General features: G+C 59.7%; 2 protein-coding genes across 2 annotated transcripts in view; both read left to right on the top strand.

Annotated features, from left to right (window-relative positions):
* Window positions 1-3,289, top strand: part of LOC119097277 (protein monoglycylase TTLL8) — a 4,577-nt gene extending 1,288 nt beyond the window's left edge. Inside the window, exons 2-7 of the mRNA XM_037220326.1 lie at window positions 375-679; window positions 877-1,044; window positions 1,391-1,546; window positions 2,054-2,151; window positions 2,492-2,631; window positions 3,188-3,289. Of these exons, the coding sequence (XP_037076221.1) occupies window positions 375-679; window positions 877-1,044; window positions 1,391-1,546; window positions 2,054-2,151; window positions 2,492-2,631; window positions 3,188-3,289 (969 nt within the window). The remainder of the gene's footprint in view (window positions 1-374; window positions 680-876; window positions 1,045-1,390; window positions 1,547-2,053; window positions 2,152-2,491; window positions 2,632-3,187) is intronic.
* A 6,118-nt stretch (window positions 3,290-9,407) lies between these two features.
* LOC119097275 (ras GTPase-activating protein 3) lies at window positions 9,408-24,749 on the top strand. The gene is made up of 20 exons (XM_037220325.1): window positions 9,408-9,486; window positions 9,979-10,099; window positions 10,460-10,559; window positions 10,900-11,081; window positions 12,899-13,055; window positions 13,489-13,667; window positions 14,213-14,363; window positions 14,882-15,030; window positions 15,291-15,432; window positions 15,834-16,005; window positions 16,263-16,369; window positions 17,641-17,799; window positions 18,149-18,219; window positions 18,799-18,905; window positions 20,243-20,367; window positions 20,759-20,877; window positions 21,286-21,440; window positions 21,768-21,936; window positions 22,451-22,545; window positions 24,724-24,749. Exons 1-20 carry the CDS (start codon window positions 9,435-9,437, stop codon window positions 24,747-24,749), a joined length of 2,538 nt encoding a protein of 845 aa, XP_037076220.1. The 5' UTR covers window positions 9,408-9,434.
* Window positions 24,750-25,797: the final 1,048 nt, after the last annotated feature.

The following is a 25,797-nucleotide window of genomic DNA, read 5'->3' as shown; positions in this document are numbered from 1 at the left end:
CATTGCGCTCAGAGATGGCCATATCGTCAGGTGCGAGGTAGGTGCGCTGTGAGGTGCATGTAGGACTGCTTAGAATACGATGCCATGATGCTCGAATGTTTTGGTGCTTTCAGTGATGGTTTTTGGAGCTTCCACTCCCGTATGCACGGATGCAGGTCGCTGAAAGCCCCAAAATGCTTATAAGCTCAAACGTCAATTGCTGTCCCAGATCCGTGGGACGTTGGCTTGTGGGGTCGGGTGCGTATCTCGTTGGCGCCCCGTCATTGTCCTCGGGTACGTGCCTCGTTGGTGCCTCGTCATTGGCCCCGGCACATGTCTCACGGGCGCCCCTCTGCGGCGCCCTCGCCGTTGCTCACCACGCCTTTCCCCAGCAGGTGTTCTACAACCGGATCCAGCAGATGCTGAAGGACCTGGAGCGGTACCGGCCGCAGACGCGGCTGGACGGCTGCCTCAACGTCTGGATCGTGAAGCCGGGCTCGGCGTCGCGCGGCCGCGGCATCGTGCTGCTCCGCCAGCTGGAGGACATCCTGGCGCTGGTCGACTCGGCCACGCAGCGCGAGGGCAAATACGTGGTGCAGAAGTACATCGAGCGGCCCATGCTCATCTACAACACCAAGTTCGACATCCGGCAGTGGTTCCTCGTTACCGACTGGAACCCGCTCACCGTGTGGATGTACAAGTGAGGGCCCGATGGCGTGTTGGTCAGCCCCAGTCTCGGGGGTGACTGCTGTTGGCGAGGAGTCGTGCCACGTAGCGCTGGGCGGGTCTAAGCATGAATGATCTTGTTCACAGGTGATGCCTAGCCTCGCCATAGGTGCAGGCTGTTTCAGGCATTTTCATTTGTTCGTAATCGACGCCCGGTGCCTTGTTTTCCAGACAGAGCTACCTGCGCTTCTGCTCGCAGCAGTTCACGCTGGGCGACCTGAAGGAGGCCGTCCACCTCTGCAACAACGCCATCCAGGCGCGTTACCGCAACGGCGAGCGGCACGCGGCGTTGCCCACCGAGAACATGTGGGACGCCAGCACCTTCCAGCAGTTCCTCAAGTGAGCCGCACGTGACTGCCTGGAACGCGCCGCGCATGGAACAGGACGCGGGAGTGAGAGTGTGACGGATACAGTAGGGCCGAAACTTTGACCCTCGTCGTTTTCATTCGCGTCGTCCTCGCCCAGTGAGGCATTGCTCGTCATTGTCATTCGCGTCTCGGACCAGAAGCGGCTCCGTTGAGGACCTGAGCACATGGCCAACCAGCTGAAATTGTAATAGGCCGCCTGGCGTGATACCCCGACCCTTGCGCTGAGCGCTGCGCGAGCAGGTCCCCGTCGGCGCGGGACGGCACCCGACGCTCGTGAAGGACAAGGGCACGTCGGGCCGTCCGCCCTCTGTCGCCAGGAGCCGAGAGGCCGGACACGCCTGGGACCAGATCATCTACCCGACCATGAAGAGCGCCATCATCTCGCTGTGCCTGGCCTCGCAGACCGACCTGGAGCCGAGGAAGGGCTGCTTCGAGCTGTTCGGTGCCGACTTCCTGCTCACTGAGGACTTCCAGTGAGTCTGCCGCCCTCGGAGACGGTTCTTCGGCGCTTGTGCTGATAGTAGCTGTCTCTGCGCTGGTGGCGCACACTGGTCTTTGAATTTTTAAGGGGTGTCACAGTGAGCACACAAGCCTGTTATGTGGGGGGCGTAACGACTGAGTGATTGTCGCATTCGGCTTGCACGCAGGGGTTGCGCCATGGCCCCTGAGCACTTATATGGCCTCTGCAGGTGCTGACCCTCCATAATATGGACCGCGACGACGTGCGTGTGGCTCCTTAAAAATCAGTTGTTGTACCACTGGCAATAGTACACTGCTACCGGCATGAGCGAGGCGTCAAGTATGCATTGCACAAACGTTAATCGTGCATCTGTCATTGCTTACTTCTTAGCCAGACACGCTGATAGGGCGCAGCACACTGTCTCTGTTTCACTGCTGGAGCTGTTTGTCTGACTACCTGGAGCTGTGGGTCTCACCGGCTGGAGTTGTGGGTCTAACTGTCCGTGGCGCTCATCCGACAGTCCGTGGCTGATTGAGGTCAACTCGTCGCCGGCGATGGGTGCCAGCACCAGCGTGACGGCCTGGCTCTGCGCCATGTGTCTGGAAGACGTCATCAGAGGTCAGTCGCCTTTCAGGTCAGGTCAGGTCAGATCGCTGGTGGCGCAGCATCCAGGCGCCAGCGGTCTGTACCGCATCTGTTAAGCGACGTGTGAGGCGTGTTGTCAGGGGCGAAACTCTTCGTCTTTTTCAGCGCTGTGATTCTTTCCTTATTACTCTGGCATCCTGCTTTTTGCGAAAAAAAACTTATTTTGTACTGTGACTGCTCGGGAAGGTTACGTTGTTGATACGGGCCAAGGTGTGGAAGGGCACGGCAGGATAAGACATTTTGGCCAGTACGACCTGCGGCGCGGCGTCCGCCGCCCGTCTCGCGCCCTGACGCCGCGCGCCGCCATCGGCAGTGATCGTGGACCGGCGCAAGGACGCGCACGCGGACGTGGGCGAGTTCGAGTGTATCCTGCAGCAGCCGGCCGTGGCGTCGCCCCGCTATCTGGGTATCGACCTCGCGCTGCACGGCCACCGACTGAAGCCGCCGGCGGGCGCCGGGCAGCCGGCGGCGGCGCCGGCCGAGCCGCCGCCGCCGCCGCCCCCCGCGTAAGTACCGGGCCGTGCTGGACCTGAGCCCGGACGCGCTGCCGCCGGCGCCGCTGCTGTCGCAGCTCTCTCCGCGCGGCTTCGGCCGCTGGCGGCAGGCGGCGCGCGGTCTGCAGACGGCGCAAGAGTCGCGCCTCTGTCGGCTGCATGCCGTCCAGCGCCGGCTGCACGGCCGCAGCAGCAGCCACTGCGACCTGTGCCTGCGGCAGCGCGCTGCCGCCGCCGCCGCTGCCACCGGCGCCGGCGCTGCGCCGGCGTCGCCGCGCGGCGGCCAGCGCAGCGCGCGCCTGATGCGCCAGAGTGAGGCCGAGTTCCGCGCCGAGCTGAGCGTGTCGCGGCTCCTGACGCCGCGGCCGACGGCGCAGCAGAGTGAGCTGGAGGCGCTGCGCCAACAGCTGACGGCCGCCTGCTGCCCGCCGCTGCCGGCCGAGCGGCGCGCCGCGTCGCCGGCGTCGTCCGGTCGGCCCCGGCCTGTCGGGCCCGGCCGGCCCACCGTGTTCGAGCGGCTGTACGCGGACGGCCGCCGCAAGAGTCGGTCGACTTCGCTGCCGCCGGCCACCGCGCTGAAGATACCCAAGATCAAGGTCTCCTGCGTCAGGGACTGACCTCGGCGCGACTCAAGGGTGGAGAGATCTTCGACTGTGCCGCCACTGGGCTCATCAATGTAATGTTTGTCAGTGTGCTTTCGTTGGGTCCGACAGCATCAGGGTTTGTTCATATTCGCCCCAATGATCTCGAACCTTCACGGATACTATCCCCTTTACACTTGTTTGGTGTCGACTGCAATCTGATTATCAATGATTCAACAGGGGACAGGACCCGAAGTGATCACCAAGTTCCGTTATTGGCATTTATGTTCGATGTTAGTTGTTAAACGTGGAGTGTTTAATGAGGCGTTGTCTTGCAACCATGGAGTGGTTCTTCTGACGTTGCTTCTGCGGAGAGAGGCCAGATGTTTCTTTTTTGTCTTTTGTTGTTGTTACTAGAGACTAGCAACAGCCATGTCCTCTGTCATGCTTATCAACTGTGGCCAAACCTTGCGTATTACGCTGTTGCGGTAGCTGACGTCTTTACCAGGACGGTTAGATGAGACGTAAGGAGTTGGCCTGCTGATGATAGATAGTAGGTTGTCGCCCCATGTGTTCGAAGCGTACAGTCCAAACGTAGCTTTAAATGGCGTGAGGTATGCACCTCATCCCATGCTGCCGTGCCTTTGCTGACGATATAAGTGTGCCAGATATGTGCACGTAGGAGTGCCGGTTTGTACCGCACGTTGGCCATGTACTTGTTACCCGCTGTTCACGCTTGCATTCGTGGTGCATGGCCTCCACTGGCTCCGCCCGGAGCGGGACAGCCGCTTGCTCAGCCGGTCGCTGTGATCTCTGTGTGTCCCGCCGGTACCCCACGGCCCGATTCCATGCCCCCCCCTCCCCCCTCCCCCCTCCCCCCCTCCCCCCCCACAGCCCCAGTCCGCGTCCCCAGTCCGATCCGTCCCGCTCATCCATCCTCGTGGTCTGCAGGCCCGACCGCCGCTCCCGCCGTGCCCGCCTCCCGCGGCGCCGACCTGCTGACCCGGCTGACCTCGATCCCGTCCTCCCACTCGTCCGTCTCCGGCGGCGCCGCGCCGGCCGACCGGCGCCGCAGCCGCTCTCAGGCGCCCAGCGTCGCGGCCTCCTCCGACAGCGGGCCGCGCACGGCCGCCGAGGCCACCCGCCGCCGCAGTACGTCACAGGCGTCCGGTCGCGCCGCCGCCGTGCCCGCCAAGCCGGCCGCCAAGCCTGCCGCGCCGCCCGCCGCGCCCGCCAAGCCACCGGCGCCGCCGCCGGCACCGCTCCCGCAGAAGTCGCGGCAGAAGGCGACCGCCAAGAAGAGCTCGACGGCGGCGCGGCGCCGCTCGAGGACGCAGGTGATCCAGAGCTCTGTGCGCCGGCTCTCCAACCCGCGCCGCTCGCGCAGCAACATCAAGCAGGTGAAGGCGGCGGCGGCGGCGGCGCCCCCCGCCGGCGGCGACCGCGGCACCGGCGCGGCCGGCCGCCTGCCCGCCGCGCAATCCGCTGGAGTTCGCCAGCCGGCAGCCGCACCCGAGCAGCCCGCGCGCGCAGCAGCTGGTCACCTGCGAGCGGCTGCAAGAGCCGGCGCCGGCGCGCCGGCCGCCCTGGGCGCCGGTCGAGTCGGGCCGGTTGGCGGCTCCAGCCTCGGAGCCGCGCGTGGCGGGCGCCGGCGGCGTGCTCCACCGGACCCGCAGCGCCGCTTCGTTCCGTGGCGGGCGCGCCGCCACGGCCAACGCAGCAGCAGGTGAGTTGGGACGCGGGCAGGTGGTGGGCGGGGTAACCCAGGGCAATGCTGATCGTCTGGCAGCCGTGCTTAGTTCGTCACCGATTCACCGATTTCACCGATTTCCACGACTCATGCCTCCTCCGATAGCGTGCCCGGCCCGCTGTCGGAGGAGGCCATGACGCTGGGCGTCTGAGAGCGGTTGTGGCGCCGGCCGGAACTCCTGGGGAAGAGAGATTTCCATCGAGGTCGCTCATGGCATGCATTTCCCGATTAAGGGATGGGACCTACCGTTAATGGCATGGGATTAAGGGATGGGACCGAAAGGTTGTGGCTGATGAATGGATTGGAATTTGTGGTATCTGTTGGTAATCCATTTGGCATATCTGTATTTTTCCAAGAATGTCTCAACGATGTCCGTCCCGCTGGTTCGTGTGGTGTGAGAGAGCGCCTGCCTTCTGATCCGCTCACCCGTGGCGGGGTGGGTTCAAGTCGCTGTAGGGTGCTCGGTATTTCCTTGACAGGTGTGGCCTGCGCCCCGTGGCAGCGGCCGCCCTTAAGGTCAGGGGACGTCAGATGGCCAGACGGATCATGGCGAGCATTGCGGCACGTTAAAGTTTCGCTACCAGGTTCTGCCGTTTATCTCGAATTGCACGATCGGATGAGCGCGATCGGACGATAGAGTTTACAGCAGCGTTTACAGAGTTTACAACTCATAGAGCAAGCACTGCTTAGTGTGAGCTCTGATCCTAGAAATCCATCCATTCAGAAGTTTCGGATTCAATCTAAAAAAAGCAATGCAACGATTCTGCGATGTTTTGAGGACAGCACGAGCCGTGCGAGAGGAAACTACATGACAGTGGTACTTTGGCTACAGCAACGTTGCAGTCCATAGTGGTGTAGGTGAAGACGGAGCCACAAAAGTGGAAATGTTTTGGTTGTGTGTGGTTTGTCGGAGCTTAAAGGCCGCGTTTTTGAATCAGGAGTGTTTTCCTTCCAGGAGACTTAAATTTGAAATAGCTATGTAGTTCGCCCAATCTGCCCAACACTCACACCGTAAAAAAATCAAGTAAGAAATATTGGGTACTGCAAAACCACTGCAAGGAGCAGAACGCCTCTTGAATGTGGTTTGACTCTTTGTCTTAAGCCTTTCACTTTTTAGGATTCCCAGACATCAGTGTGGAGCGTTCATCCCGAACATTGTGTGCGGGGTGGAGCGATCGAACAATTCACGCAGAAAACCAGCTGTGTTTTGGAGGGTTCATTTGTGCTGCCTGTTCCACGATTGCATGCCATTCGTGCTGCCTGTCCCATGATTGCGTGTCATTTGTGCTGCCTGCCCCATGATTGCGTGCCATTTGTGCTGCCTGTTCCACGATTGCATGTCATTGGTGCTGCCTGTCCCATGATTGTGTGTCATTTGTGCTGTCTGTTCCACGATTGCGTGTCATTTGTGCTGCCTATCCTGTGATTGCGTGTCGTTTGTGTGGGGTGATGTGACGCATGTTTCATTTTGTTTCCAGAGTCTTCGAGATCCGCGGCTACGACACGCTCAGCCAATGATGCCCCTGGCGTCGTGACCGCAGCTAGTTTTATAGCCAGCTCCCGGGACAAGCTGGAAAAGATCCGGAAAGCATCGGAGGAAGCCGTGCGCCGCATCAACACACTCTCTCTGACGTCGGCAACCAGGGACATCGTTTCGTCGACTTCGACAGGGGCCGTCGCCTCTGTAGCTTTCGCTGACAAGGAGGCGACCTCCGCCGCCCCAGGTGCTGATGAAGCGAACGGAGCGGCTTCGCCTGCCAAGGCGCTTGGCTCATCGGAGCCCTCTGGGCCTGGCGCAGAGAATCACGACTCCTCCATGGAGGTGGTGGAGGTCAAGCAGATGGGAAAAGTGAAGTGGGTGGCTATGCCGAGCTTCCCGCTCGCGAGCACCCCGCCACAGAAGCCGTCCGACGCCAGAGTCTCGCGTGCGCCGCCAGGCTTCCCGCCGCCGGCTGGCCGCGCCGTGTCGCCGGCGGCGCGGGCTGTATCTGCGGTGCCGCCGTCCGTGCTGCCTCGGTCCGTGTCGCCGGCTCCGCGGTCCGTCTCGCCAGCCGCACGGCTGGGCGAGCCGTTCGCGGCCGCTCGGTCGGTCTCGCCCGCCGCCCGTTTTGCGTCGCCCAGCTCACCGCCGACCCCGCTCGCGCCGCGTTCCTCGTGGGGAACGCCGATCGGGTACTCGTCCGATTCGCCGGCCGCCGCCGACGCCAACGAGCCGGTCTCGCCGCCGGCCGAGTGGTGCACGCCGCCCAGCGAGGCGCCGCCGCGGCCGGCCACCTGCGGCGCCAGCCTGCTGCCGGCGCTGCCGGCGGCCGGCCGGAAACCGCCCACGCCCAGTCCGCTCAGTCCGCGCTCGGGCGCCTCGCCTTCGTCCAGCCGCTCGCCGCGCTCGCCGCGCGGGCAGCCGCAGCAGGCCTTCAATACGCGCATAACCGAACTCAAGACGCTGATTGACCGCGCCATCGAGGAGACGCGCGAGTTCCTCGGCCGCAGCCGGTTGCAGCCGCCGGCGCGCGCCGGGCCGTCGCCGCGGATCGAGCCGCTGCTGGCGCCGCCGTCGCCGCGGCCGCGCATCTCGCCGACCATCGTCGACATAGCGGTGCGCCGGCCGGTCGGCTCGCTGCGCGACGCCGCCTGGGAGCCGGCCGCGCCACCGCGCACCGGCTCTGCACGCTTCAGCCCGCGGCGGCCGGGCAGCCGGCCGGCGCCCGGCGCCGCCAGTCCGCGCGCCGAGCCGCGCCTCACCGAGCTGGTCGGCCTGCAGGGGCGCCGCTTCCTGCCGCAGCTGGACGCGCCAGAGCCGCCGCCGCGCCGCGCCCGCTGACCGCCCGCCCGCTCCCGGGCTTGGAGCGCCGTCAGCGCCGCTGTAACGTTGCCGGGAACGGACGGCAGCTCGCTACGAACGGGCTGTGTTGTGGATCTCAGTTGCAATACGCGTTTTCGCCGCTTACGAACGTATTCTAGTCATGCCGAAGTCATTCACTGGGTGTTTATCGACCTGTCTGAATGGTAGTATGAGAAAATAACGCCGTGCCTGACTTGTAATAGAACGGTCGGTTATGTGTTCATGAACGAGACCATTGCAATGTTTCACTGCCAATATTGGCTACGCCGTTTCTATGACTCAGCAGTTTCCGACTTGTAGCAACTAGCAAGTGTGCTATGTATTTGCAATGTTAAAGTCGATATTTCGAGTACGCCGTGCCGCAGGTTTCGTTATGCATTGGAAGAATTTGAAGGTGTCGGATCCGTCCTGAATCAAAATTTTCATCGTGCTTTCATGATAATCGCTGTTGTTCGAACCATATTGCCGAACTGAACACGACGTGACACGTGCCCACGCTGAGCACGACAAATAAATCAGGTTGATCGAGAAGTGTTGGTGTTGGGGTGGTTTCTGCCGTACCTCCCCAGTGTACGCCGAAAAACACGTGGAGTCCGCTGAGGTTCATTCCACCTTAACTGTCATGCATGACGGACAACGGAGATCTGCAGGCATTGCCATTTTACAACAGAATAATGTAACACCTTGGATACAATATGGTATAGCTTTTTACGCGATGAATCCGGAGTTCTGCCGCGCATTTTTCTTCTACCAAAAGGATTTAATGGAAGGAGTGGATAGTAGGTCATGGTCAGAGTCGCGGCTACTACTGTGTGACTTGAGCGTGTATTAATGGATCAGTGACCAAACGCAGCAGGTCTGACACACCCGTAATGTCCCACGGTTACATTAAGCAGCAGAAATGGGATCGGAGGGGTTGGTCACTCATGTCACCGGCCTGCCGCCCTCGCTCGTTCCGTCGTGGAAGCTGTGGAATTCTGCTTGGAAGTGAACGCAGGGGGCGGGACTGCGATTCGACCGCACTCATCTACCCTGGTTCCCGATGCCGAGTGAGATTTCGGTCCGCTCAGTTCTCAGACTTCGGGAGTTAAGTTTGAGCAGACCGGTCGTAGACTGACCTTGTCCGAATCGCACCCTGATGCAATACGAGAAGCGTCCGACGCGATCGTTTTGCGATCATGGAAATCGGTGAGTGCTCACAACGTGGTGGGGCGATCGGCGCAGTGTTCTCAAGTCTCAGAAAAGCCCAGGTTGACCTCGGATATTTCAGTGTTCTCTTCATGACATCGGCTTTGTGTTCATTGTAGGTGCCCCCATACGCGTGCCTCATCGCACGGCTGACACATGCAGCCAGATTTCAGACATTGGATGCTTATATGATGCATGTATCTCGCCGAATGTTATTCTCGATTGTATGCTAATGAACTTGTGTTTTGGACCCTTTTTCTTTGTGACAAGTCCGTGTATTTCTTCGCTGTATGTTTCCGGAAATGAAATACAGAACAGGACAATCCGTACGTAGTATTTGATGTGTAAATCAGGCGTGGGCTCTTCCGCTAGATGGCAGTAGTGTGCAGAAATGGCCGAACATGGCGTCAGGTGCCAGAGTCCGCGTTGAGGAACGCATTAAGATAAACATTGGTAAGTAGATTCATCCCCTTTGTGTCACATGAATGGGTTTAATGTATTCAGTGTTTCAGGATGAGTTTGGTTTATTCTTGATCTGATTTTCTTCGGATAGCAGCGGGGCATGTATGCGCCGTATTTTGCCGCACATTGTGGGTGGGTAAGTTTATGAATGAATGAGTGGATGTCGCAACATGTTTGTAAAATTACGGCAATACAATTGCATCGTTCCGTAGGCTATGACAACAGTTGTTAAGCATCTGCGAATCATAACATGGGAGAAAATGTATGTGCCTGGTGCTGAGCATGGCTTCTTTTTTTCTCCATTCATTCATTGGCTGGCCATTCATTCAAGTTTTCTGAATGGAAGATGATGTTTTGTGCCTTACTGTGTGAAACCTGGAAGTGTCATGTTTTTGTGCTGTAACTCATGTTTGCTGATTGTATCAAAATGAGTGTCTCACTATATGTTTGCTGTAGAAGTAACAGTAAGATGTTTTGATCCAGGAGAGGCAAAAAATCTGCCATCACGCAGCCATGGATCAGTGGGAAGCAGAGATGTGTTCTGTACTGTGAATTTGGATCAGGAACAGATTCATCGGACTAATACAGTCGAGAAGACCCTGAAGTAAGCAGTTCTGTTTCTCAGGTTCATTTATGATTTAGGGTAAATGTTATTTTCTTATATCAGCTTAGAAAGCTGTCCATAATGATAGTTGTGTGTTTGTTATATGGCCTTCTCATTGATCCACCACTTTTCCTGACATCCCCATTTTCACCATTAACAAACATAGAACACCTTTGTTGGCTCTGTATTTCATATTGTTGTAAATTAAATAAATATTGATTTATTGCCTTTCACCATTTAACATCAAGCTGTTCTGCAAAGGTTTTCTTTGATTTTCTCTCCACAATTAGTGGGCATGAGTGTGATACTGTAATGCATAGTTGTGTTTGTTACATTGTTGAGGCAATGTTCTTTCCACAGCCCATTCTTTGGTGACGAATACAACTTTGACATTCCAAGAAAGTTCCGTTGGCTGTGTTTCTACATTTATGATAGAGAACGAAGTGGGAAACAAGATAAGGCAAGCAGTTTTGCAATGATATGCTTCTTGTAATTAATGAATCACTGTTAATGGTGGTAAACTGTGTTCATTCAATATAATATGTATCCGTATTTCTGTGACACAAAATACAGATGCAAGCTTACACTACTGAAACTGTCATGTGGTATGTTATATTTTTGCATGTTAAAGCTTTTTGATGAGGTTTGCAAGCCAAGCTCTATTTAGTGTTGAATTGGCTTGTCTCCTAACCCAGATAGTTTTCAAGAACTGGTTTTCTGGTTGGTTTTGGCCAAGTTGACACTATTCAACTTCCAAGCATTCTCAAAGGTTGGTTGTTTTACCATCTTTTTGTTTATAGGTTCTGGGCAAAGTTGCTGTGAAGAAGGAAGATCTTCACAAGTATTATGGCAAGGACCACTGGTTTGAAATTTTGCCAGTTGATTGTGACTCAGAGGTGCAGGGTGAGGTTCACCTGGAGATCCGGTTGGAGTCGATACAGAAGTCTGAAGGTGCTCCCACTCAGACCCGGCTAAGCGTCAGGTGAGCTGTGTGCCTTGGGCTTGAAGGCCTTAGCCTTTGCCAGCTGCATGAGCTGGAAGTGAAGACAGGATGTGCAAGTGGCATTGTGGCAAACATACAAAATGCCACCAAACAGTTAATAGCATTGATGTATTTGGAGGGATGCAGTGATACATCATTAGAAAAGTTAGGGCCTTGTGGGCTGGTTGTGATGAAACTCAGCTTGTAGGTTGCTGGAGCTGCAAGTAAAATTAGAGGTGGTGTCATTGTGAGCTGTGGTATGCACCATTTCCTGTTATGTTATCAATATCATAATTACATTTTTCTAGCTACTTTTTCCACCTATCTTAGGGAGTGTGGTGTTTGATCATGATATCCTTGATAAGTACGCCATGATATATGTTGTTTTTATGGGATGTTCCCATGCAGCTGCCATGTCCTGTAGTAGCCCAATGATTCTATTTCACTGTATATGGCACATTAGGGAATTACCAGCACAAACAATAATTTCCTTACTCAACTTCAATGAGCATGTCCTCAGACTGTGGGGCTGACATATTTTTGCTACAGAGGTGGTTCATGGGCTCAGATAACAGGCATCTAGTGTGAATGTGGACATGTGTTAGGATCAGCAGTGTTGTTCTTGACTGGTTCACTCCCCGGGCTCTTCAGCTGAGGTGCTGGGCGTCAGATTGCTGTGTGCTATGCACATGGGCTTGGACCACAGAAATGGTGTTTGTGATATCAATCAGCTCTGAATGATTGGCCATTGACCAAGAAGGCCCGTCAAAACGGACAGCCCCATCGTGGCATCGCATGGCGTCCTCAAAATTCCCCACCCATGCTACGCTCTTCTGAAACACAGAAGGAAGAATGGCTGATTGGCAGATTAGCATTAGTTTAACAGAGGGATTAAGACAGTTATTGAAAACGTGGATGGAATGATGGTCCGGACCATCGTCCTCGTATGGTGCATTAGTATGTGCACAATGCTTCGGCCAGTCGGCTCGCCAGCCGTCGTCAGGTATTATTGAGTTTTTAGAAGCACTGGATATGGGATTCCTGGGATTCGGACCAGGGTCTTCTGATTCCAGTCCAGTCCAGCGAATTTAGTGCTCTAACGAATGAACATACTGGAAATAACAGCTGACGACGGCTGGAGAGTCGATTCGCCGAAACGGTCTGTGCGTTCAACACACCAGATGAGGACGAAAGTTCAAACATTTATTCCATCTGTGGCATATAAGTTGTTTAACTGGAATAAGTTTACTTTGGCGGTGGGGCCATAGTCTGTTAAGCAAGCTCTGCTTTGCAGATGCCTGTATCTATAACCATAATATTTTTTCGAAAGACATTTGGAATGCAAATTAAACCCATTGGGCTGTACAGCCTTCTGATAAGTTTTCGGTCCAGACGCGCGAGTCAAAACGCATTTGAACGAATCGGGCGTGGCAGAAAATGGTGAACATAACACGCCAGGCATGGCGTGCCATGCGCATACAACTGCGAGGCAGCGGGTGTACTGTAGGGCTGCCTTTACCAGATTTAGCATGATTTCGCAGCGACCTTGCTGTGTTGTTAATATCAGCCCAGCTTGAAGCGGGTTATGTGCATCGTGGGGCGCGGTCGACTGTCGCTGAGATCGGCATCTGCCTGTTTTGAACGATGCCGGCGGGGGCTGCGCCGCCGCCCCGTCCGGTATGGCGTCCACGGACCGCTGAAGTAGTGCGTTGTCCTGGCGCGGTGCAGTACAAACTGGTTTCGTCCCGTGCCTGCGATGGTATCTGCCGACAGCGGTGGCTCCGTGTGCGCTGACCGTGCGTTCCTGTGCCGCACAGGGTCATTGAGTGCAACGGACTCACGAAAAGCAACGGAGCGTGCGATCCTCACGTGAACGTCTCCCTCTGGTGCGAAAATGAGAAGCTCGACTCGAAACGCACTCGGAAGAAGACAAAGACCACCTGCCCCAAATTCGACGAAACCTTTTACTTTGAGGTATGGGCATCTACCTCTGGTCCCCCGCTTTTCACGATCACGTTACTGCTGCACGACTAAACGCGTGGAAGCGCATCATTCTTTTTGGCGGTGGTCGACGAGGCCTCTGCCAGTTGTCGGTGGTTTCGCCGGCTCTCGTTCCAACTGGGAGACCCGGTGCGTGTCTGGTCGTCCTCGGCGGGCCGCGCCGCTGCTCGCTCCGCCGCACGGTATCGACTGGCGGCGTGGCCAGCGCTTTGGACGGCCACACGGTGTCTGTGAGAGTCCTGCTTCGAAACCTGTGCCATGCCCCTGATTGCGAGTATGACTATCTGCTCCGTCGCTGGCGAAGTGTGTCGTGGTTGCCGGCGCGGTGTCGTGTGGCACGTGACGACGCGCGCCGCGCTCCCTCACAAAATGCAGCGAAAAGGATGAGGTCCTCGGCTGTCGCCAGATGGCACAGCGGCCGAGCGAGATCACGGCCGACTCGCTGGCGGCCATGCAGCTGCGCGTCACCGTCTGGCACGAGTCGACCGGCATCTTCGGCAACCTGTTCCTGGGCGAGGTGCGCATCACGCTGACGGGCGAGGCCGGCCTCAAGCTGAACCCGCACGACCCCGGCTACGACACCTGGTGAGGCGGCAGCGGAGCGGTGGCGGTGGCGGTGGCAGTGGAGCGCCCGTCATTGTGCACTGTACTAGCGTCTTTGGGACTGGAATGCGGATGGACTGCCGATCCGGGGCACTTGAGATAGGGCAACACTGGCGGCGGGTTGTCATATGCGACCGTGTTGGACTAGTCGGAGCAAGCGCGTATTTTGTGGCCAGTTGTGAAGACTGCACGTGAAGTCAATCCGGCGCGTAAATACGGCCTCGCTTTGGAAAGTTCCTGGCCATTGCGGGGCTCATCTGCTTACGCAATATAGAAAGTATCCTTCGTAGAATGATGGCACCGTCCTGCTTCCAGTTCAGCCTTTTGCGCGGTGCGGGAGGTAGCCTCGCGTGAGTTACGGTCCTGTCCCCCCCCCCCCGTCCCACCCCACCTTGAAGTGGATCGCGTACTCCCTATAGAAACTGACCTCGTGGGAGCAGCCGTGCCCGCTAGCGCGGGATTAGAACACGTTCGCGTTGCAGGGCGTTTCCGTGTGAGTGACGCTGTCATAATCGCGCCCTCTCCAGGTACTTCCTGCAGCCGCGCGAGAACAACCGCGTGATCGCGCACGACCTCGGCTCGCTGCGGGTCAAGCTGCAGTACACCTCAGACCAGGTCATCAGCTCGAAGCACTACGACCAGCTTCTGAACCTGATCCTGCAGAGCCCCGGCGTCCAGGTGCGTGGCTGGAGCCCGAGCGAGGCGGGACGACGCCTGGCCTGGCGCCGCTTCAGCTGGCCAGCTCCGGGAGGCGGTGGGAACGCCGCGCAGATCGGGCGGTGTTCACTGCGCTTTTAAAGCACGATGTTTGCATAATGGAGCGTTGCGCACCTTGTCCTCAAACGGTGGTATGCATGCAATCTGCATGTGATGAACACTTTCTCGGGGTGGTGTTAGCATTTCGTGCGCCGCAGTTCATACATACCCACCCGGTCGCTGAGCAAGTGCGCGTGGCGGACTCCGGACACCGTGTAAGACTGGCTCGAGGCGCGCTGTCACCACATCCGGCGGCGTTCGCCTTTCCCTCGCTGCGAACGGGCGAGGTGAGAGACGACGCCGGACACCGGACAGGCGACACCGGCGCTGTCGTGTCGAGCGGCCGTATCACCCCCCCCCCCCTTCCCTCCCCCTCCCCCCCCCCCCTCCTTCCCCACCGACGCCCGGTTAGACGCTGACCGATGGGACGCCGCCGGCAGCCGGTAACCTGCAGCGCTGTCTACATCCTGGGCGAGGTGGCCGCCAACAAGCAGGAGGCGGCTGAGCCGCTGGTCCGGATCTTCCTGCATCATGGCAAGATTGTGTCTCTCATTGAGTCGCTTGCCGAGTGGGAGATCGCCCATGAAACGTTAGTGTTCGGCCCCGCGGCGGCAATGTGGGCGAAGCGGACGTTCCAAGTAGTCTCAGGGTGAAGGCGCGCTTAGCGTTCGTGACCTGGGTTGTGACATTATCTCAGCACGTGAATGTTATGAAACAGCGTCGAGGCTGTAAGTTGATGGGGGTTAAGTTATGCCTCACACGTCATTGAACGGCATGTGTGATAGGCGATTTGCAGCAGGACAGCGGGTTCGGTGCACGACGTGTCACGGTCGTGTGTCCCATTTACAGCCACTTGAACACCATCTTCCGCGGCAACACACTCGTCTCCAAGTGCATGGACGAGCTGATGAAGCTGGCCGGCCTGCACTACCTGCACACGGTGCTGAAGCCGGTGGTGGAGCGGATCGCGCAGGAGAAGAAGCCATGCGAGGTACGGAGAGCGGCCGGGTTTCGTACACTGGCCCTGTTTCCGCCCGCTCGGCCGACCCCCTGTTAACGGTCGGCTGGGGCTTGCGTGAAGAGCAGGACGGCGGCATCGCCCTTATATTCGGTGCGCATAATTGCGTTTTTTGATTTTTGTGGGGGTATAAAGAATTGTTCGTCAAGATAGGTCTTTTTACGGATATCAGTGTCATGGTTACGTTTTCAGCTGTTTCAGTGGACGTTATGGTCCTCGTAAACGATGTTATCGATCTTAATAGGTCGTTGTTGTCTCGTGGATCTGATGGTGTTCATTCACTAAAAACTGGACCGGTTGTTCTTCTACGCCCTAGCGTGTTCGGCTGCACGTGGTTGGCCGCGTCTGTAACGCCCGCCCGCGCGCGCGCCCAGGTGGACCCGGGCAAGATCGGCGACGCCGAGCGGATCGACGCCAACCTGTCCAACCTCAAGGACTACATCCGCGAGACGTTCGCGGCCATCATCAACTCGGCCTACCAGTGTCCCTCGATCATGTGCCGCGTCTTCTTCGCGCTCAAGCGCCAGGCCAAGCTGCGGTTCCCAGGTACGCGCTGGTAGGCGGCGGGACGTCGGGCCCCCGTCAGCGAAGCGGGCCCGGCCTTGGTGTGCGCTTTGACCCGGCGTCGGCAGCCGAGTGCCGCCGGCTGGGACGCTCCCGCCGCGGTCCTCGCGGCGGCTCCGATGCGGTGTCGCGTCCCGCGGGCCCACCAGAACCGGACCGCAGGGTGCGTCGCGGGCCTCAGCACAGCGCGAGTCGCCGCCGCTGGTGCCGTGTGTGACGCCATGTGGTCCGCTCCGCAGACAACCAGGAGGTGCAGTACTGCGTGCTGTCCGGCTTCGTGTTCCTGCGCTTCTTCGCTCCGGCCCTGCTCAGTCCGAAGCTGTTCGATCTCACTCAGGAGCAGCTGGTGAGCGAGCTGGCCCGCGGGGCCGTGCCAGCCGCCGCGGCGTGATTGGATTCACTGCATCCCGGCGTCCAAGAGGAATGTGTGTAGAAAAGCAGGGGGTTGGGGCCGTACAGTCCTGTAGTCGCCAGGGTCTCGTCGGCGCTTAGTCCGTGTTGTAGTGTTTGAGTGTTGTAGTTGTAGTGTCGCGATGATTCATCACGAGCGAGCTCCCGCGCCGTTTGCTGGCGTCCGGCACCCTGGGCAGCGAGGTAGCGCCCCGACCGCGGCTAATATGCTCGTGCACGTGAGCATGTGTTGGTAGGCGACCAGCGAACAGGCGTCGAGCTGCGGGGCCTCAGGCTTCCGAGAGGTATGAAATGTACACGTGAGGCATTGGTGAGGAGCGGAGCGTTGTTAGCCGTAGCGCTGTCCAGCCTGACCATAAGCTGGAGTGATGCGGCTCGCCTGCCCCGGTTGTGCGCAGTGACATGTGGCACGTCTGTGGGCAGGACCCTCAGACGAGTCAGGCCCCGATGATGACGTGACACGTCTGTGGCGCAGGACCATCAGACGAGTCGGGCCCCGATGATGACGTGACACGTCTGTGGCGCAGGACCCTCAGACGAGTCAGGCCCCGATGATGACGTGACACGTCTGTGGCGCAGGACCCTCAGACGAGTCGGGCCTCGGCGATCACGTGACACGTCTGTGGCGCAGGACCATCAGACGAGTCGGGCCTCGTTGATGACGTGACACGTCTGTGGCGCAGGACCCTCAGACGAGTCGGGCCTCGTTGATGACGTGACACGTCTGTGGCGCAGGACTCTCAGAAGAGTCGGGCCTCGTTGATCACGTGACACGTCTGTGGCGCAGGACCATCAGACGAGTCGGGCCTCGGCGATCACGTGGCACGTCTGTGACGCAGGACCCTCAGACGAGTCAGGCCCCGGTGATGACGTGACACGTCTGTGGCGCAGGACCATCAGACGAGTCGGGCCTCGGCGATCACGTGACACGTCTGTGGCGCAGGACCTCAGACGAGTCAGGCCCCGTGATGACGTGACGTGACACGTCTGTGACGCAGGACCCTCAGACGAGTCGGGCCCCGGTGATGACGTGACACGTCTGTGGCGCAGGACCATCAGACGAGTCAGGCCTCGTTGATGACGTGATACGTCTGTGGTGCAGGACCCTCAGACGAGTCGGGCCTCGTTGATGACGTGATACGTCTGTGGTGCAGGACCCTCAGACGAGTCGAGCCTCGGCGATCACGTGACACGTCTGTGACGCAGGACCCTCAGACGAGTCGGACGCTGAAGCTCATCTCCAAGACCATCAACAGCCTGGGCAGCTGCGTCGGCTCCCGCAGCGCCGTAACGTTCAAGGAGGAGTACATGACGCCGGTCAACCAGGACTTCTTCAACGATAGCTACCTGCAGAAGCTGCGGCTGGTACGTGGTCACAGGCGCGAAGACCCCCCGTTAAAGCGTGGTCGGAATGATCACGGTCTGTCATTGCGATGTTCCTAGCTCATCTCCCATTAAAGCGTGGTCGGAATGATCGCGGTCTGACATTGCGATGTTCCTAGCTCATTTGCAGCCGGACTTGCCAAAGTCAGAAGGCGTGACTGCTCGTCTCAGTCCAGCTATGCGATACCATTGTAGCCGTCACGGCCCGCGTCACGCGCGTCGAGCTCTCGAGCCCTGGTAACGCGGACACAGTGGCCGGGCTGGGCCGCCTGTGGCCGGAGTGGCGGTCCAGACTGGCACCGTCCCTGACGTGTGGCGGACGCGGTTTCAGTTCCTGGACGTGATATCGACGGAGTCGGCTCCCCACCAGGCCCTGGATTCGCCGATCATACTCAAGGAGGGGTACGTGCAGCAACTGTTACAGCGCCTTCTCCTGACAAAATTCATTGGGGTCGTCAGGTTTTTACTCATTATGATCTTTTTCAAACTGTGAGCCGGCACAACATTAAACTTTCCGCCATTACTGTCGATTTCGCTTCGTCGTGTTGCCCATCTAAACGTGCCGCGCATGGGCATGCTGTAATGGATGAGGAAAGGCGACTCTGATGAAGGAGATGTGACTCGATCGGCAAGAGCAGGCCACGCGACCGTGTGCAAATCTAACTAGTTTCCTTTCGTCCAGCTGCCCGAACGGAAAACTGGTAAGACGACGGCGCGTTTCCGGTTGTGGGACGTTGCTTGGTTCCCCTGCGATCGCACGTGCAGATCGTCGCCCGTCCCCAGCGCAACAGCCAGATCTCGCAGCGCAGTACCCATCGGGCACCAAGTTGGGTCTATGCGGTCGGCCGGCGGCGAGCAGTGGGTCCGTGCGGTCGGCCGGCGGCAAGCAGTGGGTCCGCGCGGTCCGCCGGGGGTGGCCGCCGCGCTCCGGCCTCGGCGGCGCCTGTCACCTGTTCTCGAGCAGCACCGCTCTCGTTGCAGGGTGCTGGTGAAGCGGGCTATGGGCCGCCGGCTCATGGGTCTGAAGAACTTCCGACAGCGCTACTTCTGCCTCACCACGCGCAGCCTGACGTACGCGGCCCACAAGGGTGAGCAGCTGGCCGGGCCTCGGCCGTCTCCGGGCGGCGGACTGTGGGACGGCGGGCCGGGTCTCTACGGTCTCCGGGCGGCGGACTGTGGGACAGCTGGCCGGGCCTCGGCCGTCTCCGGGCGGCGGACTGTGGGACGGCGGGCCGGGACTCTGCCGTCTCCGGGCGGCGGACTGTGGGACAGCTGGCCGGGCCTCGGCTGTCTCTGGGCGGCGGACTGCGGGACAGCTGGCCGGGACTCTGCCGTCTCCGGGCGGCGGACTGTGGGACAGCTGGCCGGGCCTCGGCTGTCTCCAGGCGGCGGACTGTGGGACGGCGGGCCGGGGCCCGGCCGTCCTCGGGCGGCGGACTGTGGGACAGCTGGCCGGGCCTCGGCTGTCTCTGGGCGGCGGACTGCGGGACAGCTGGCCGGGCCTCGGCTGTCTCCGGGCGGCGGACTGTGGGACAGCTGGCCGGGCCTCGGCTGTCTCTGGGCGGCGGACTGTGGGACAGCTGGCCGGGCCTCGGCCGTCTCCGGGCGGCGGACTGTGGGACGGCGGGCCGGGTCTCTACCGTCTCCGGGCGGCGGACTGTGGGACAGCTGGCCGGGCCTCGGCTGTCTCCGGGCGGCGGACTGTGGGACGGCGGGCCGGGTCTCTACGGTCTCCGGGCGGCGGACTGTGGGACAGCTGGCCGGGCCTCGGCTGTCTCTGGGCGACGGACTGTGGGACGGCGGGCCGGGCCTCGGCTGTCTCTGGGCGACGGACTGTGGGACAGCTGGCCGGGCCTCGGCTGTCTCTGGGCGGCGGACTGTGGGACGGCGGGCCGGGTCTCTACCGTCTCCGGGCGGCGGACTGTGGGACTGCGGGCGAGGCGCTACGGCGGCCATCAGCCAGGGCTCAGCGAGCGTTGGAGGCGGCTGGAAATTTACACGCCGTTCACGTCATTCACAAGGCTGTCAGGACATTGGTCAGCTGTTCTCGTTGTACGCGTGCTTTTTGGGGCGTCGTTATGCATCATTTTACGACTTGAAATCTGACCTGCAGCACTTTTAAGGATTCAACCGAAGTTGATTGGACTATGTGACTTTTTATTCTTAACATCGCGGTTAGCATCGCTGGCGTGTCATCTATTCCTTTCATAGCGAAAGCAACCCAGTGTGTCCCCCTCCCCTATTTGGTTTTTTCAAAACGTTTTTCCTCACTTCAGCAGTAGCCAGGGCCGGGGCGCGACGTCCTGGAGCGGGGCTGTTGGTCCGTCCCTCGCCGTGCGCCGGGTCATGGGACGGTGTCTGGCCGGCGGCGGACGACGCCCAGTACCTCACAGCCGAGTGTCTGATAGAGCCGTCCTTGCCCCAGGACAACGGCCCCTGCACGAGATCCCCGTGGACAACATCCGGACCGTGGAGCTGGTGGATGAGGCGCAGTTCAAGAAGAAGAACATGTTCAAGCTGGTGCAGCCGGACAAGGATCTGTACATACAGGTGTGTGCAGTTTGTTTTCATCACAGCCCAGCTATAGATTATTTGGGTGCCAGAGTCCCGGGTTATTGCAAGCATTAGACACGTGGCATGTCCCACGCTTGCATTACCTAGTTGTTGTTTTTTGTTTTGTTATCGTGCAATGCATACGCAAAGACAGCAGTTGTACTTTTGCTTCTGCTACTGCTTCACACTGAGTTAATGAATCGAAGGCCAGCCCTGATTGTCTCTACAATTCACGGGCTACGCCTGGAGCCAATAACACAGCCCCGTGACAAGGTCTACCCGCCTGTCTAGCTCGCCGCGGTCAGCGGTGGCTGCCATCCCCCCCCCCCCCCCACACACACACGCGCAGACGTACACACAACACCACCTGATGCCGGCCGCTCCGCAGGCCAACAACTGCGTCGACCAGAAGGCCTGGGTGGACATCTTGTCCAAGGTGTGCGCGCACAACCAGGACAAGACGGACCAGTTCCACCCTGGCCAGTTCCGGGACAATATCTGGACCTGGTGAGGGCGGGCCGGCGGGCCGGACAGAGACGGCCGCCGACGCGGCGGGGGTCGCATGGTCTTGGACGTGCTCACTGGTTGGGGGGACCATGGCGGCGTGCCCTGTATTCTGGACGTTGTGATCGTGTTCGACTCGACGCGTCATGTCCGACGTACGCACGGCACACGCGATGTTCTGGTTATACAGGCATGTTCGACTCCCCCATTCTAGTATGTCCGGGTACCTATGTATGGCAGGATCTTGGGTGAAGTGTTGATGCTGAGAGCGGCGGCCGGCTGCGGCGGCAGACCGCCACGGCCGCGCGTGCGACGGCTGCCGGTCCCGCTGGCCTGGAGCCATCCCCGTGTGTCTGTGGGCCGCGCCGCCGCCACCCGTGACCTGACCTGACCTGACCGCGCCGTGTCCAGCTGCCGGACGCCGACCAAGAACGCCATCGGCTGCGCGCCGGTGACGGCCGATAAGCTGCACGCCGAGATCAAGCTGGCCGCCGACAGCGACCGCGAGATGGAGCGGGTGTACGCCTTGTTCGCCGCTAATCTTGACGAGCTCGGCAAGCTCAAGGGTCAGTATTGGCGCCGCTCTCGCCGCGTGATCCGTGCTGGTCCGGAGATTCTGAGTTTGACGCTCGGGGCAGTGCGGGGCGTAGCATCTGGAGCGCCTGGCCACAGAGCCCGGGGTGTAGCAGAGCCTCAGCCGGCAGAGTTTGTCGTTTTCTGATAGCGAGTCACTTAGCGTGATAGTGTCCCTACGTCACAAAGCCCCGCGCGAGAGACGCTGAGCGAGCTCACAGTCACCGTTGGTTGGATATTGGTGCCATTGAGCGTATCACGTGCGGGCCCAGTCGTGTGGGAAAGGTAATCTTACGCAACACGCGATGTCTTGCCGGCAGACGAGTACGCCTGTAAGGCCGTGTACTTGGGCGACCCCGACTACGAGATCCAGGACACGGAGGTGGGCTACAAGACCATCAACAGCATCGTGTCGGCGGTGATCTCGCTGGAGCAGGAGCACCGCGACCACAGCCGCAGCCTGGCACGGGGCATCCGCTACGGCTCCCGGTCAGTCGGCGCCGGTCGCCCTCTGGCGGGTGCCGAGCGCGCGCGTTCGCCTGGCGCGCGGTACCGGCGTGTGGGCGCAGACCTGTGCACACGAGCCTGCGTAAATAGCATGCTATCGTGATTCCGGGTACGGGCGGCTGAAGTCTGTCATCAAGGTTGAGATGGTTGTCAAGGTTGAGCTTGTCACGAAACATGCGACGAGTGTTAAGACCCAGGAGAATAGGCATGTGAAATGCAATAGGCAGATAAGAAAAGACCAGATGGCTTCCCAGGGTAATGGAAGCGTGCTGTTATTAGCATTAGACATTCGACTTTGACCGTTTTACGTACGTTAATAATGAGCAAAGGTACATGAAATTATGAAGCATGTCAAAATAAGGTCTACCTAGCTGCTATTTCGATCTCAGCCCTTATGCATTAAAGTTCCAAAAATAGGTTTGCCGATTCAACCGACCGCATCGCGACCTCGTGCGTCGCCACTGGAGTGTGGTGACGGCCTTCTCTGCGCTGGCAGGATGGCCCCGATCGGTGACGACAACTACCTGCAGCTGCGGGCAGCGGCCGCCTCCGACTCAGCGCCACACCAGCGTCGCTTCCGGGTCAGCGGCAGCCCCGGCTAGCGGCGGCGGCCGCCGCCGTCGCCGCCGTCGCGCCGCGCGCCACCTAGTCAGCCGTCGGCCCAGCCGCAGGCCGGACCACCGCTCAACGACAAACAATACTCTGGCGGCCGGGCGCGCCGCCGCCGGGCCGGCGCAGCGGGCGGCGCGGCCGGGACCAGCTGGCCGCCGCCACCGCCCGGCTGCCCGGACCGCGTTTGTTTTGCATTTATTAGTGCGGTAAGCCTGCGGCCAAGCGACCGCCACAGGGCTGGCTGTTGGAACTGCGGAGATTGCCGGGCGCCGCCAGCGTCCAAGATCGCATTTTCTCTTTAAGCTCGTGAAGTGGATACCTCTTACTTATGTTTACGTAGTTGACAACGTTTAGTTACTTTCTAATACTCATGGACTGGATGAAACTTAGCTTGGAGTGACGAAAGGTTTTGATATGATCTTTGGTGTCTGCCGGCTTTTGTGCGTTGGTTGGTGATCGTTGTTTGTTGACAGTGAGCTCGTCGTGTCCGCCATAATTCGCTAGGGCCCATTCGCATGTGGCTACTGCAGGAGTCGTGCATGGCGTCGTGGCATTTTGTTCCCAGTCTGATGTGGGCGACTGTAGTTTAGGCGTGGCGGCCCGCGAGCCCGCCGGCGGCGTCGGCGGCGCGCCGGCCGCCCGTGATCTCATGTCGGAGGTGTGGGCGGCGGCAGTGGCGCGCGCCACCGGCGCCCGGCCGCCCGCGCCCGCCCTGCCGTCAACCGGCGCTGTCCGCCGCCGCCAGCCGCCATCGGCCCGACGGTCCAGCTGGAAGTGCCGATCTGCCGCAGTGGCCGGCCCAATGCCCCTCCCCCCCCCCCTCAGCGCTGCCATATGTTTTGTGACGTTGTAACTGACCGGCACCGTTTGGAGTGCGCTCCCGAGGCGCGCCTCGCACCCGCTGAAAGCCTAGCCAAATTAGATTATTATTGATTGTTACGGAGCGCGTGTGGACCGCTGTTACGTGGTTGAACCGAGGTCAGTGTCAGGAGCTCCGTAGCTTGAGAGCGCCCCCCCCCCCCCCTCCATTGTAGCCCCCGTGTAGCCGGGATCGCGACCCCCGGGTCCTCATAGTCCCCCTCCCCATATCGTGTTCAGTAACACCGGTAACCCGCCGCTTATCGCATGTAATGCTAACGAGGCGCCCCCACCGCACGCCGCGTCGTGCGGAAGGATAACAAGTCAGCCGCCAGCTAACGCTTGGCGCGGTCGCCGCCCAGCCGGCGCCGGACCCGCCCCAGGCAAACCCTGGTCCCGCCCGAGGCAGGCCCTGGACCCGCCCCGAGGTAGACCCCGGACCCGCCCGAGGTAGGCTCTGGACACGCCGGAGGCAGGCCCAGGATCCGCCCGAAGTAGGCCTTGATCTGCCCGAGGCAGGCCTTGGTCCCGCCCGAGGCAGGCCCTGGACCCCGCCCGAGGTAGACCCTGGACCCGCCCGAGGCAGACCTTGGTCCCGCCCGAGGCAGGTCCTGGTCCCTTCCGGGGTAGGCTTTGGTCCCGCCCGAGGTAGGCCCTGGACCCGCCCGAGTAGGGTAGGCCCTGGACCCGCCCGAGGTAGGTTGGTCTCGCCCGAGGGAGGCCCTGGACCCGCCAGAGGGCAGGCCCTGGACCCGCCCGAGGTAGGCTTTGGTCCCGCCCGAGGGAGACCCTGGACCCGCCCGAGGCAGACCTTGGTCCCGCCCGAGGCAGACCTTGGCCCCGCCCGAGGCAGGTCCTGGTCCCTTCCGGGGTAGGCTTTGGTCCGCCCGAGGTAGGCCCTGGACCCGCCAGAGGTAGGCCTGGACGCCCGAGGTAGGCCCTGGACCCGCCCGAGGTAGGCCCTGGACCCGCCCGAGGGAGGCCTGGACCGCCGAGGCAGGCCCTGGACCCGCCGAGGTAGGCTTTGGTCCCGCCCGAGGGAGGCCTTGGACCCGCCGAGGCAGGGCTGGACCCGCTGAGGCAGGGCCGGACGCGTCGGCCCGTGCCACCGTATTTTAATACATTTGAACAAAGCGCACCGGCCGTGTTTAAGCCTCGGGGAGTCGGAGGAGTGCAGGCAGGACTGGGCGCTGCTGCAGCGCGGTCGTGGGTCGAGCTGGCGCGTGGGAGTCGCTCCGGGCCCACTGCGCTCAGTGAGTGCGAAATGGCCGGGCGGTGTGGGCTGGTGCCGCGTGACAGACTGCGAGCAGGAATTTGTGCGTTGACGCGCAGTCCGCGCCGGCCCCGGTGGGTTGTTCGCCTGGTTTTGCGTGGTGTGCGCGAGCCTTCCGTAATCTGACACATCTGAGGGATGTTGAAGCCAAGGACCGCACACCGGGCGGCGGGGAAGCCTCGCTCCCTTTCTCTAGGAATGTACGCCTGTGGTGTTGCTTAAAAGGAAACGGTTGAATGCGCATTGTCTCCCCTTCCATTTCCGACCCGTGCTGGAATGCAGTGTCGGGCGCGCTTCTTCAGAGGTTTGAGGCACAATCTGTTGTGTTACGTATGATCTGGTCCAGAATGCTGTAAATCTCAGAAACACCTCTGAAACCGTCGTAGAAGAAACCCGATGATATGTCGTAATCTAAGGTAATCAAGGTTTGATCCATCTTCCTATTAATATCCGAGTGGAACATAATGGATAGGAAAATCATGGCGCTCTTCCAGGACAGATCGACTATGCTGAGCTCTCCGTGGTGCATCGAAAGCGGTGACCTCTACAGAGGTCACCAAACACCAGGAAGCAACAATGTGGTTTTGCAGTGACAGTGTGTGTGGGGGGGGGGGGGGAGGCTGAAGCGTAAAATGACTCAACCTAGCCCCATAATAAACAGACGAGCTCCTCCCGGATCTCGCCCATTTTCTTCCCAAGGATGAGATGTTGGAACCCAAGTCGGGAATAGCTTCAGCCCCTCCCCCCAGCTGAACGACAAGCTCCACACCCCCGACCAGGTGGATCTTCGACACTCCACTGTACACTCCACTTCATTCTACCATATGACGCTCGGCCGGTTAAAGCGCACCGAAATTTGGAAACCACTCCACTTCCGCTGACACATTCACTTCCATCTTACATCTTAGTTTGGGGTGCAATTAGTCTAGCGGGCGACCCTAGACTGAAGTCAGGTCACGTGGCGGCCTCGTGCCGGTCTGCTTGAGCTGCACATGTCCAGGCAGCACATGACACATGTCCAGACAAGTCTTGTAGTATCATTGGTGTCATGGAATGACACAGTTTTGGATTTAATAGCACGACATGAGATAATCTGTATA

The sequence above is a fragment of the Pollicipes pollicipes genome, unplaced genomic scaffold (assembly GCF_011947565.3).
Source record: "Pollicipes pollicipes isolate AB1234 unplaced genomic scaffold, Ppol_2.1 Scaffold_4295;HRSCAF=5057_pilon_pilon_pilon, whole genome shotgun sequence".
In the NCBI taxonomy this organism is placed as follows: Eukaryota; Metazoa; Arthropoda; class Thecostraca; order Pollicipedomorpha; family Pollicipedidae; genus Pollicipes; species Pollicipes pollicipes.
This window is presented reverse-complemented; position numbering and strand designations above follow the sequence as displayed.

Coding starts and splice junctions, on each gene's coding strand:
- LOC119097275 (XM_037220325.1), top strand. CDS start 9,435: ATGGCGTCAGGTGCCAGAGTCCGCGTTGAGGAACGCATTAAGATAAAC. Junction 15,433..15,833: donor AGGAGAAGAAGCCATGCGAG/GTACGGAGAGCG, acceptor GCGCGCGCCCAG/GTGGACCCGGGCAAGATCGG. Junction 16,006..16,262: donor GGCCAAGCTGCGGTTCCCAG/GTACGCGCTGGT, acceptor TCCGCTCCGCAG/ACAACCAGGAGGTGCAGTAC.